Source organism: Lepus europaeus, chromosome 1 (assembly GCF_033115175.1).
Source record: "Lepus europaeus isolate LE1 chromosome 1, mLepTim1.pri, whole genome shotgun sequence".
In the NCBI taxonomy this organism is placed as follows: domain Eukaryota; kingdom Metazoa; phylum Chordata; class Mammalia; order Lagomorpha; family Leporidae; genus Lepus; species Lepus europaeus.
The window spans coordinates 133,724,685-133,738,093 of NC_084827.1; the positions used below are offsets into that span (position 1 = coordinate 133,724,685).

The 13,409-nt window shown below is 42.6% G+C and overlaps 1 protein-coding gene across 2 annotated transcripts in view; it reads right to left on the reverse strand.

Annotated features, from left to right (window-relative positions):
* HIBCH (3-hydroxyisobutyryl-CoA hydrolase) overlaps positions 1 to 13,409 on the reverse strand; it is a 116,080-nt gene that overhangs the window by 3,908 nt on the left and 98,763 nt on the right. For both annotated transcript variants that reach the window (XM_062189228.1, XM_062189236.1), the window contains 2 exons: positions 6,851 to 6,970; positions 1,776 to 1,809 (listed from right to left, as the gene is read on the reverse strand). In XM_062189228.1, the coding sequence (XP_062045212.1) occupies positions 1,776 to 1,809; positions 6,851 to 6,970 (154 nt within the window). The remainder of the gene's footprint in view (positions 1 to 1,775; positions 1,810 to 6,850; positions 6,971 to 13,409) is intronic.

Sequence of the window (13,409 nt, forward strand, 5' to 3'; positions counted from 1 at the left end):
GGCCCAAGGACTTGGGCCATCCTCCACTGCCCTCCGGGCCATAGCAGAGAGCTGGCCTGGAAGAGGGGCAACCGGGACAGAATCCGGTGCCCCAGCCGGGACTAGAACCCGGTGTGCCGGCGCCGCAAGGCAGAGGATTAGCCTGTTGAGCCACGGCGCTGGCCTGATATCTAAGAATTTTAACAGTCCCACCCACAATAGATAATTGCTTTCTGAACAGAGGCTATGCTGACAGGAGGCAGCAATACACTCTCTCCTTATTAAAAAGGAAGTTGGCCGGCGCCGTGGCTCAACAGGCTAATCCTCTGCCTTGCGGCGCCGGCACACCGGGTTCTAGTCCCGGTTGGGGCACCGGATTCTGTCCCGGTTGCCCCTCTTCCAGGCCAGCTCTCTGCTATGGCCCGGGAGGGCAGTGGAGGATGGCCCAAGTCCTTGGGCCCTGCACCCGCATGGGAGACCAGGAGAAGCACCTGGCTCCTGGCTTCGGATCAGCGAGATGCGCCAGCCGCAGCGGCCATTGGAGGGTGAACCAACGGCCAAAAGGAAGACCTTTCTCTCTGTCTCTCTCTCTCTCTCTCACTATCCACTCTGCCTGTCAAAAAAAATAAAAATAAAAAAGAAGTTGATAAGCACTTTTTTTATGATATTGTTTGGGAGTATGTATCAAAAAGTAATTCCTTTCTTTGTAAGAAGGGCTATTCTAACTTGTAATGAATATTAACAACCCAGATAGTTCATGGGTCCTTCTAAAATCAGAATTTTAGCCTCTGATCCACATGGAGAAAGAATGTACAAGGAATTAGTGGGGGAAATGCACAATTCAGTTGGTTTCTACTACACATACAGCCATCTCTTTTGATTCAACCTCATGTGTTTTCTAGAAGGATTTTAACATTAAGAGAATTCTACAACAGTGATCATTGTTTATAACAGCTTAGAGCTCAGAGTACATAACATCTTATTCATATTAAAATATATCCAGTCTTAATTAAATGATTAATAAAACTATAAGAAAATTAAATATGCCAACTAAATGTAGAGAAAAACAATTCATTTCATAGAACACAAATAACAGCTCTTTACAGAGTTAAGCGTTATATATATGAAGGAATTGTTTCCTGGGGTGGGGATATCAACCACAACACTTGCTCTTTCTACAATGCTGACTTTGGAGATAAGCAAAAATGGAAAGTGTCATGGTTTTTCCCAGCAATGTTTAACTGCTCAGGTACAGAAAAGGAGGTACAAGGCAAGGCTCAACACTGCTCGATTTTTGCTAAGACAGTACAAAAAGGAGAAGGGTAGGGGACTTTAGAACTTTCGTAAGGGAATAAATGCACCTTTCAAAGGCCTCACCAGCAGGTTGAGTTTACAAGCTGATCCTGAACTTACTAGAGGCAGTCCACGTGACTCTCGGAGCAGGAGTACTTCTTACATAAAGGTCTTCAAAGTGTTCATGGGAAATGTAGCAGGAAAAATCTATCTATGAATTTCAAAACTTTTTGCATCAACAAAACCCTTATCTGGTACTTTTACTTTCAGGAACTGTTTGAAGCATCTTATATAAATTAGGGAGCAGCAATAAAGTTATGAATTTTTAAAACGGTATTAGTTTCAAAGACTGATCTCTTATATCCCAGATTGTGTTTTACCCCCAAGTAGGAATCTTTATAAAGTTTGATTTTCATTAACAACTATTATCTTCAATTAACAGAATATACTCACAAATCCAGTTTCTCTAAGAACCAGGGATGAAACAACCATTTGTCACTTACCAGCTCTAACACCTTCATGAAAATCGTGACTTCCCTGAAAGAAAATTACGATTAAATGGAATAATTTCTAGGCATCCTTATTCCTGGTGGCCTTACATCTTCCAGTTCCATGACAACCTGAACTGCAACATTCAGAGACTGGGCCCTGTGATAAGCCACTCGGGGTTCACCACCTCCCATCATACTTGCTGAAGTATCTGTGCTACATCCTTGATCTCGCTGAGGTCCACTATCCTGCAACTTTCACCCCCTCTGTGCTTCACTTTGCTCTTCAGCCAGCCCAGCTTCTCCTGTAAATTAATATGATCACTTTCCCTCAACAAAACCCTCACTTCCCTCAGATGTTTTTTCTATTTTGTACCTTATGGCAAAGTTTTGGCACTGAACTCCACCTGTGCCTGCATCTGAACAGCTAAATCTTGCTACAGAAAAAAATTATACAACTGGGACTGATGTAATTTAAAGTTCATGATCACAAATCTCAAGCACGGAAAACTGCACAATCTCTTCTCCATTCCCCAAGATAACGATGTGCAGTGCTTTCTGCCTTCTCAGCCTCCACCCCTGGAGCACTTTCTACTCTCACTGTATTCTCAGGGAATGACCTTGACTTCATGGAATGTGCTTCCTCCAAATACCCACTTGGCTCACTTCCTCATTTCTTTGAGGTTGCCACTCAAACAACATCTCAATGAGGTATTCTCTGGTCATCACAACAATAGTTCAACACTTGTCACCCCTTATTCCATATCCTCTTTATTTTTTCTCCTTAATCATATACTGTATACTTTATGTAATTATTTTTACTTATTTTGCTTTTTCTTCACAATCTGAGTAGACTAAACTTCAAGAGAACAAAGGACTATGTCTTCTTACTCAACAACATAATCCTAACACTTTGCACAGTGCATGGCATATAGCTAACATGTTTGCTGAGAGAAGGAAGGAAGGTAATTTCACTTCAACCAAGGTGTGCACTTCACTAGAAGTGCAATGAAAAACATGGAGGGTATGAGGTATATAGGCCAGTGGTCAAAGTCTGTCTGGTTTCACATGTCTTGTGTCTACTGCCTAACAGCTGCCCTGACTAGGCCAGGCTACTTCATCTGTAAAATGGAGACATGATGGGGTCAGCATTGTGTTCTGGCCGATGAAGCCACCACGTTTTATGCCAGCATTCCATATGGGCACCAGTTCATGTCCCAGCTGCTCTGATTCTAGTCCAGCCTCCTGCTAATGGCCTGGGAAAAGCAATGGAAGATGGCCCAAGTGCTTGGGGCCCAGCTACCCACGTGGGAGACCTGGAAGAAGCTCTTAGCTCCTGGCTTTGGCCTGGTTCAGCACTGGCTGTTGTGGCCACTTAGGAAGCGAACTAGCAGACTGAAGACCTTTCTCTGTAACTCTTTCAAACACATAAATAAATAAATTGGGAAAAAAATGGAGACATGAGTACCTATTCTAGAGACAGTGTAAGATTTAATGGAGGCCGGCGCCGTGGCTTAACAGGCTAATCCTCCGCCTTGCGGCGCTGGCACACCGGGTTCTAGTCCCGGTCGGGGCGCCAGATTCTGTCCCGGTTGCCCCTCTTCCAGGCCAGCTCTCTGCTATGGCCCGGGAAGGCAGTGGAGGATGGCCCAAGTGCTTGGGCCCTGCTCCCGCATGGGAGACCAGGAGAAGCACCTGATTCCTGGCTTCGGATCAGCGAGATGAGCCGGCCGCAGCCATTGGAAGGTGAACCAACGGCAAAAAGGAAGACCTTTCTGTCTCTCTCTCTCTCTCACTATCCACTCTGCCTGTCAAAAAAAAAAAAAAAAAAGATTTAATGGAAAGAATGCATGTCAGGTGTCTAGCAGAATACCTACTCATATACTCAATTTACTCCAGATGCCCTTTACATTCTACAAGGAATAACTTTTAAGATTTGGCTAATGGAGTTTGATTTCCAATTAGATGAACTACTCTGAATACCTTGGTAACCACTCAAGGCATTAAAGTCCACTGGGAAGGCCATGAATTTATACATCTAAACAATGCTGCTTAACGGCCTTCTGAACATCGGGGATGATTCTGCCTTTAAACTGTGACTCTGCAATGTTTCATAAAATCTATATTCCATGTGATTACTGTCTAATTATGTTTATAGTGGTACTTTCAATGCTAATCTATTAATTTAGACATGGAATAAATAAGTTCCATTTGTGCACTTACAAGACAGCTCTTCAAAAAGTTCATGGAAAATGCATATTAATACAGTGTTAGGATTTAAAAATTTTTTTGCACTAAAATTTTTAAATTTTATTTTGCCATGTACTTTTAAAAGTTCCCTTGCATACATCTGCTTGGAAGTAACAGTCCTCATTTTCTTTTTTAAGATTTATGTATTTACTTGAAAGAGCTACAAAAAGGAGAGGTGGAGTGGGGGTAGATATCTTCCATCTACTGGTTTACTCCCCAAATAGCCACAACAGCGAGGTTAGGCCAGGCGGAAATCAGGAGCTGGGAACTTTATCCAGGTTGCCCATGTGGATGGCAGATGCCCAGGTACTTCAGCCATCTTCCACTGCTTTACCAGGAACATTAGCAGGGAGCTGGATTAGAAGTGGAGCAGGTAGAACCTGAACCGGCACCTATACAGGGTGTTTAAGTTCACATGCCTAAACACTGGGTTAGAGACCTTTTTATACTTACAAGGAAATCAAACTGCTATTTTGTAAATGTAATTGCTTGTTCCTAATAACAATTTGGGTAGCACTATTTCCACACACCTAAAGTTAAATGACATGCTATCTTTTTATAGAGTACATTTCTAGATAGTCTTAATTTTATTATAATGTCCTGTATTTTACATGTTCTGCAATGAACATATTACTTTTATAACTAGAAAACAATAATACTTAGAATATATTCTTCCATTTCAGAAAGGTTTGTGATAATCTGGCTGGAGAGTGGCACCAGTCAGACTAGTGGATCAGTGTCCTGTAAGAGGATGCAAGTGATGGCCAGGGACAGTCAATATAATACCACTAAGGTTTGCTATCACAGATTTTTTTGGCCTACTTTATCAATATGTAATTCAGTATTTACTAAGCTACTCTTCAGGAAAGAGTGACAGTGGGTGGTAACATAGCCATTGGTGGTAAGAGCCTTCTGGCCCAGTCAACTAAGATAATATGGTGATAAATGTGGGTGCCATAGAAGCCCATGAAATGCTCTTATTGTGGACCTGATTTGCAATTATAGTCTTCAGACATGGGCCAGTCTTCACTATGTTTTCCAGATAATTCCTGGAAAATGAACTGGGATGATAGAGCAAAAGTCTGAAGGAACTTGTTATGCTCCTACAGTTTGATGAATGATCACATTCAGACCACTGTAAAGATGGGTAAAAGCCTAGAGGGGAGTTGGGAACAGATGCTCCTCAGGTGCACTTAAAAGTGTTGGAGTTAGGCCGGCGCCACGGCTCAATAGGCTAATCCTCTGCCTGCGGCGCCGGCACCCCGGGTTCTAGTCCTGGTCGGGGCGCCAGATTCTGTCCCAGTTGCTCCTCTTCCAGTCCAGCTCTCTGCTATGGCCCGGGAGTGCAGTGGAGGATGGCCCAAGTGCTTGGGCCCTGCACCCGCATGGGAGACCAGGAGAAGCACCTGATTCCTGGCTTCGGATTAGCACGGTGCGCCAGCCACAGCAGCCATTGGGGCATGAACCAATAGAAAAAGGAAGACCTTTCTATCTCTCCCACTGTCCACTCTATCAAGGAAAAAAAAAAAAGTGTTGGAGTTAGACAAGGGTTTGCAAATAGGTAGGCAAAACAGCCTTGGGGCCTCAGAGAATCAATGTAAGCCACTAGAGGCATGGAGGGGGCTTGCAATGGTGGTGTAGCAGCTGTTCCACTTCCAATCCAAGTCCCTGCTAATGTGCTGGGGAAGCAGTAGAGGATGGCCCAAGTGTTTGGGCCTCTGCCACCCACTGGGAGATCTGGAAGAAGCTCCTGGCTCTGGAACAGCCCAGTTCAGGCTGTTGCAGCCATTTGACCATTTGGGGAGTAAACCACTGGATGGAAGATCTCTGTCTTTTCCTCTCTCACTGTGACTCTGCTGTTCAAATAAATAAGTCTTTTAAAAAAATTAAATGGGATTGGCTCTGTGGTACAGCAGCAAAAGCTGTCACCTGCAGCACTGGCATTCCATATGGGCATTGATTCAAGTCCCAGCTGCTCCACTTTCAATGCATCTCTCTGCTAGCGTGCCTGGGAAAGCCGCAAAAGATGGCCCAAATACCTGGGCCTCTGCATCCATGTGAGAGACCTGCATAAGCCCCTGCTCCTGCCTTTGGATCAGCCGAGCCCCAAACATTGTGGCCATTGGGGGTGGTGGTGGTGGTGGTGGTAAAGCAGATAGAAAATTCTCTCTATACATAAATCTCTAAAAATAATTAAATAAGCGGCTGGCACTGTGATGTAGTGCGTGAAGCCACCACCTGCAGTGCCGGCATCCCATATAGGTGCTAGTTTGAGTCCCCACTGCTCCACTTTCAACCCAGTTCTCTGCCAGCGCCTGGGAAAGCAGTAGAAGATGGCCGAACTGCTTGGGCCCCTGCACCAGCGTGGGAGATCTGGAGGAAGCTCTAGGCTCCTGGCTTTAGATCGGCACAGCTTCAGCTCTTGCAGCCATCTGGGGAAAGAATCAGTGGATGGAAGACCTCTCTCTCTCTCTCTCTCTCTCTCTCTCTGCCTGTGCCTCTCTATAGCTCTGCCTTTCAAATAAATAAATCTTTTAAAAAAAAGTTAAATAAAAGAGGCAGGGAGAACTCGAGGGAGAACTCGGATATCACAACAGACTAAGAAACCTACACAGTGACTGGCCATTCAAGCTGTTACAGTGAGTAGTAAGAGTGTGGCTATAATTGTTTGGGTTGTGCTTGTGCTGTTTGTTTCTTTAGATTTCATTTGTATACTCTTTGGTAGAGAGGACAAACCCGCTTTGCAAAACATCCTAGCCATGTTATGATCTTCATAGGTACACTTTATTTGGAAATTTGGAAGAATAAATAACCATACAGGAAGAAAAAAAAATTCTTACCATACAAGCTTGACTTAGCCGATATTCCATAGTTAATACTTCTTCCAAGGTCTTTGAAGACCCCTCCATGAGTTGTCTTAGTGCAATCTTTAGGGATGTTGGAGACATTTTATTAAGTACCTTTTGGGGAAAAATATTTACTGGTTTTAGCCCATGAGTTCCTTCATCATCCATAATAAACCACCTGATTTTCTATATAAATCATACTAAAATATGTCCCTTAAAGGCACTTTCGTTTGTCAAAGTCTCAAAGTTTTTACCTTAGCCTGTCAAAACATCAAACAGAAGTTTTCTGTTATAAAAACAAAACAGTCATTCCATAAGTGGAATAAATTTTGTATATAACTTAAGGTTTAATAAAATAAATCTGCTTTTGTAATTAGCCCTGGCATAAATTAGGAATTCAGCTAAACAACCAGTGATTACATTCAATAAGATTAATGCAGACCTTTTAAACCACTAATATTCAGAGGACATTTACATTTTAAAGAAAATGAGGCAGAAATACAGTAGCTCTCCCTATTTTGTAACCGTACAGAAATATCTTAACTAGATTCTCCACCTACAAATAAATTTACTTACCTAGAAAGTAAGGAGAGAAACTCTGAGGCTTTCTTTTATAGTATTAAACATTTAATAAAATAATTACAGCAGCCAGCACTGTGGCGTATCAGGTAAAGCCACTACCTGCAGTGCCCACATCCCACATGGGCACCAGTTTGAGTCCTGGCTGCTCCACTTCTGATCCAGCTCTTTGCTATGGCCTGAGAAAGCAGTGGAAGATGGTCCAAGTTCTTGGGTCCCTGCACCTGTCTGGGGGACCCGGAAGAAGCTCCTGGCTCCTGGATTTGGATCGGTGCAGCTCTGGCCATTGTGGCCATTTGGGGAGTGAACCACCAGATGGAAGCAGATGGAAGACATCCATCTCTCTCTCTCTCCCTCTCTTCCTCCCTCCCTCCCTCCCTCCTCTCTCTCTGCCTCAACTCTGCCTTTCAAATAAATCTAAAGAAGAATAAGAATTATAGACCCAACTCAACTGTTGCTATAATGCTATGTCACTTCCTTTTGAATTTAGACACCATTACCAGTGTTACAACATACACATATGATTGTGACTACATGGCTGATTCAAGAGGTCATTACAGGCTATGTACATCTGCCCTTTCCTTTATTAACTGCAATACAGGGTTTTCAGGCTAATTGTTGAGTGACACCTCAAAGATTCAAATTTTACTTTTTGAGATGAAAGAATTCCCCACTTCAAGATTCCATGTTCTTTGCAGCATCCTTAAGTCTGGTAAACAGATTGAACAAGCGAATTCCATGGACACAACAGTATCTTACATAGTAGTTGCCAGAACATAAATAGATGACTACTATCAGGAAAAGTTTAGGGAAGATCAGTCCCCTACCTACAGCCATGGTGCTGCTGAAGAAAAGAAAGGAAAAATCAAGAAAAGTTTTTATGCAATTGTTTCTCTTTGGAAACTTACTCTTCTGCTGTAGGTGCTTTATGGACACGATCCCACTTAATGCCCCTGATTTCAATCCTACTCCAAGTTCTCGCCTTTTTGGTCACAGACCACAAAGATGACAGCACCTGCATAGCAGTCCATACACTGCATTAAGAGGCTCCTCCTTTCCATAGGCAAGCAGACAATGGGCCCATTGGTTTTCTTTTCTTTTTTTACAGGCAGAGTGGACAGTGAGAGAGAGAGAGTGAAAGGTCTTCCTTTGCCGTTGGTTCACCCTCCAATGGCCGCCGCGGCCGGTGCACTGCGGCCGGCGCACCACGCTGATCCGAAGGCAGGAGCCAGGTGTTTATCCTGGTCTCCCATGGGGTACAGGGCCCAAGCACTTGGGCCATCCTCCACTGCACTCCTGGGCCATAGCAGAGAGCTGGCCTGGAAGAGGGGCAACCGGGACAGAATCTGGCACTCCCCTGACCGGGACTAGAACCCAGTGTGCTGGCACCGCTAGGCGGAGGATTAGCCTATTGAGCCGCGGCGCCGGCCCATTGGTTTTATTTAGTAGAAGTAGTATCCTAATTATCTCAGGTGAGAAGAACTTGGAACTTCGCTCACAATGCTGAAAGGTGTATTTAAGGGAGTGCCACAGCCACCTTCTGGCTTTGCTAGTCTGGAAGGTCAGTGAAGCTACAATGCCTTTGCCAACAGTGTTGCAGTGTGCAAGTACACAGTTACTCCTCAGCACTACCCTTACGGTTAACTACTTATGGTTTGCATTTGTTTTTATTGTTTAAAAATTTATTTATTTGAAAAGCAGAGAGATCGATCTTCCATCTGCTGGTTCACTCTCCAAATGACTACAATGTCAGGACTGGGCCAGGTAGAAGCCAGGAATTTCATCCAGGTCTCCCATGTGGGTGGCAGGGCCCAAACACTTAGGCCTTCTTTTGCCACTTTCCCAGGGCATTAGCAGGAGCTCGATCAGAAGTGGAGTAGCTGGGAGTGGAACCAGTGCCCATATTGGAAGCCAGCATTCCAGGCAGTATCTTAACTGCTGCACGGTAACACCAACCCTGGTTTCTTGATTTGGCATTTTTAAGTGTCAACTGGATTTCTCAAAACACAAAAACTATACTTCCTCATTTGGTTGTCAATTAAGTCATAAAAAAGGCCATTTAAGGGCCCTAGTTACCACTGTTTGTCTCTCTCACTCAGAAGAATAAAAGTTTTTTTCTTAAACAATAGAAACAGCTGACTGCCTACTACTAGAAGAAGCTATCCAAGTAGTCAGGAAGGAGAATGTCAAAGATTGAACAGAAATCAAGAAGAAAATGGATGGAGAAGAGGGTGCTGCATCAGGTAATAAATAGAAGAAATGAACAAAAACTTATCTAATTTTGATGGCAAAGCGGGGAAGACAAAGTCAGGATGGTAGCTTGAAAAGAGTCTAGGGAAGGCTTTTCAGTATTTTTAAGGGTGGGAAAGCCTTGAAAACATTGGCAAAAGAACACATGCCACTAAATCAAAAAAATAAAACTACAGAACTGGCGCTGTGGCATAGTGAACTAAGCTGCTGCCTGCAATGCCAGCACCCCTTATGGCCTGGTTCAAGTCCTGGCTGCTTCACTTCTAATCCAGCTCGCTGCTAATGGCACCTGGAAAAGCAGCAGAAGATGGACCCTCCACCCATGTGGGAGACCTAGAAGAAACTCCTAGCTCCTGGCTTCAGCCTGGCCCAGCTCCAGCTGTTGTGGCCATTTGGGGAGTGAACTAGCAGATGGAAGCTCTCTCTCTCCCTCTGTAACTGTGCCTTTCAAATAAAATAAATCTTTCAAATAAAATAAATCTTTAAAAAAAGAAAATGAAAGAAAGAGATGCCATTAATTCTGAGAAGAGGCAGGGAAGGATGGTATGAGCACAGGGGAGACATTTCCCTTGGCTAAGAAGTGATAGAGATATTAGAGGAATCAAAGAAGAGATTAACAGAGCAAAAGAAGTTCATATCATATGGTTCCAATCATTAGAAAGACTGTTCTAGAGGCCGGCACCACAGCTCACTAGGCTAATCCTCCATCTGCATTGCCGGCACCCCAGGTTCTAGTTCCGGTTAGGGCGCTAGTTCTGTCCTGGTTGCTCCTCTTCCAGTCCAGCTCTCTGCTGTGGCCCAGGAGGGCAGTGGAGGATGGCCCAAGTCCCTGGGCCCTGCACCTACATGGAAGACCAGGAGGAAGTACCTGGCTCCTGGCTTCGGATCAGTGCAGCGCGCCAGCTGTAGTGGCCACTTGGGGGGTGAACCAACGGAAGGAAGACTTTTCTCTCTCTTTCTAACTCTGCCTGTCCAACAAAAAAAAAAAAAAAGAAAAGAAAGAAAGACTGTTCTAAAAGGTTGATCAATGAGTGGGACTTGGATCTTTAGCTGTGTCAGAAATGTGTACTGATACAATTCTGAACCCATTCCACTTAATATGTTTCTGCTTCTTATAGAACACTGGTCAGTTCCAATCAATTTTTTTGACCCTTCAGAGATGAGTTGTCTCCTTTATGTCAAACAACCGAATTTCTTTCTTTTCATCAAATTGTTTATATCCTTGTCTCAATCAAACAATATTAGTGAGCACCTATTATATATTAGCTACTTCAGGGATGACAGTAACAAACAGGACATGGTCCTTGCATTCATAGGGCATTATCAATACTATGATCACTGCCCTTTAGGTTCCCAGGAACCTTTGAGAAGTTTTATCAGGTCTTTAGAAACTTCCAACAAAATGAAAACTCAGGATATTGCCTCTACCCCTCCCCTCAGGAATCTCCTAGAATACCCAATAATGCAAGAGGATTTCAAAAAGTTCATGGAAAATATAACTTAGAGATAATGTGCATTTTTCATGTACTTTATGATGCCCCTTTGTACAGAGTGATCTCCATTATCAATAGAAAAATAACATTCATTAAGCCTACTTAATACAATTAGAAGAATACTGATTATATCTATGGATACAATTAGAATTATTTTGGTAAGCAGGCCTCAAGGTTGACTACAGGGCTATACAGACATGTCCCGACTCTTCTTATGACTCATTATGAAATCTTAAAAAATGATCTTTTGAGTTTTTTCTTTATAGAAAAACATGCCATTTATAACTGTCTAAAAAGTCTAGGCTCTGTCAGATTTAATCCCCAAAGAAGGAACTTGTCATAGTTAATGTGATGTGTCAACCTGACTAGGTCATGAAATGCCCACATACCTGATTAAACACTATTTCTGGTTATGTCTGTGAGGGCATTTCTAGACAAGAACAACATTTGATGTGGTGAACCAAGTCTCCAGCTTTTAAGCAGCAGCTGTGGGATCTCTCAACCTCCATAACTGAGCTAATATCTTAACAATAAATGGGAAGTAACCAGCAGATGGAAAATAACCATCTCTCTCTCTCTCTCTCTCTCTCTCTCTCTCTCTCTCTCTCCTTTCTCTGTCCCTCCATTTCTCTCTCTGTAACTCTGATTTTGAAATAAACAAACCTTTTTTTAAAAAGACAGACATTATGAGGGGTAGTGTTGTGGCACAGCAGGTAAAGCCGCCACTTGCAACACCAGCATCCCACACTGGATGCCGGTTTGAGGCCCCGCTGTTCAGCTTCCAATCCAGCTTCGTACTAATGGCCTGGGAAATCAATGGAAGATGGCTCAAGTACTTGGGCCCCTGCAACCACCTGGGAAACCCTAAAGAAGCTCCTGGCTTTTGGCTTTGGTCTGGCCCAGCCCTAGCCATTGTAGCCATTTGGGGAGTTAACCAGTGGATGGAAGATTCTCACTCTAATTCCCTCTCTCCCTCTCCCTCCCTCCTCCCTAACAGTGCCTTTCAAGTAAATCTTTAAAAAAGACATATTATGATCAACTTTTAAAATAAATATGACAATTTAAATGAAGGTGACATATTTTTCTATTAAAGAAACCTAATCCACATTAAAACCTCACAAAGGAAACTTCAGATCTAGATGGAATCATGAATAATACATTTACACAGATTCTTACAGAAAACAAGAAAGGAACACTTTACAATTTCTGTTATAAGCCTAGCATAACCTTGCTAGCAAACTCTGACATGAAAATTACAAGAAAAATTATAAACCAATCTGCCTCATGAACTCAATGCAAAAACCCTATTCAAATATTAGAATCAAACTTAGCCATATGTAAAAAAGACAATACAACATGACCAAATGGGGCTTAATGCAGTAACGCAAGATTAGTTCAATATTTAAAAGCCAATCACTGTCCAAGAAATAGGCCCACATCTATATGGTCATTTGTTTTTCAACAAAAGGCAACACTGCAATCTGATGGGGAAGAAAAAAGTCTTTTCAACAATAGTGCTGGAACAATTATAAAATGGTATGAAAAAAAGCCTGTACCCATATATCTCACACATACACAAAGAATTAATTTGAAATGGAACCAAACCTAAATAAAAAAGCACACAGATTTCTTAGAACACAGAAAGAAATATCCATAAGAGACTCAAAATTAAAAACCTTTGATTAAAAATTAATAATTATAATCACATTAAGTAGAAGTCACATGATCAAACAGATGCAGGAAAAACATATAAAGTATAAAACATTCAAAATGTAGTACAACCAACCTTTTAGCCAACTATGAATAGAAGGAACATCCTTACAGTGATAAAGAATATCCACAGAAAACCTATAGCCATCCCCATTTTTAATGTTCATAAAAGCTTTCCTCAAGACTAGGAATAAGACAAATATAGCTATCATCTCCTCCACAGAACATTTTGTTGGACCTGGCAGTTAGCATAAGCAGCTGGGGGTGGAGGTAGACTAATAATGATATGGAAGGAAAGGAATGAGGGAGAGAGGGAAGATGAAGGAAGGAAGGAACAAGAAAACATTAAATAATTATGTAATAGAAAATTCAATGTAATACATACTATAAATAACTCACTTTAAAAATAACAGTGTACAGGGGCCAGCACTGTGGTGCAGTAGGTTAAAGCCCTGGCCTGCAGAGTTGGTATCCCATATGGGTGCTGGTTTGAGTCCCGGCTGCTCCACTTCCAATCCAGC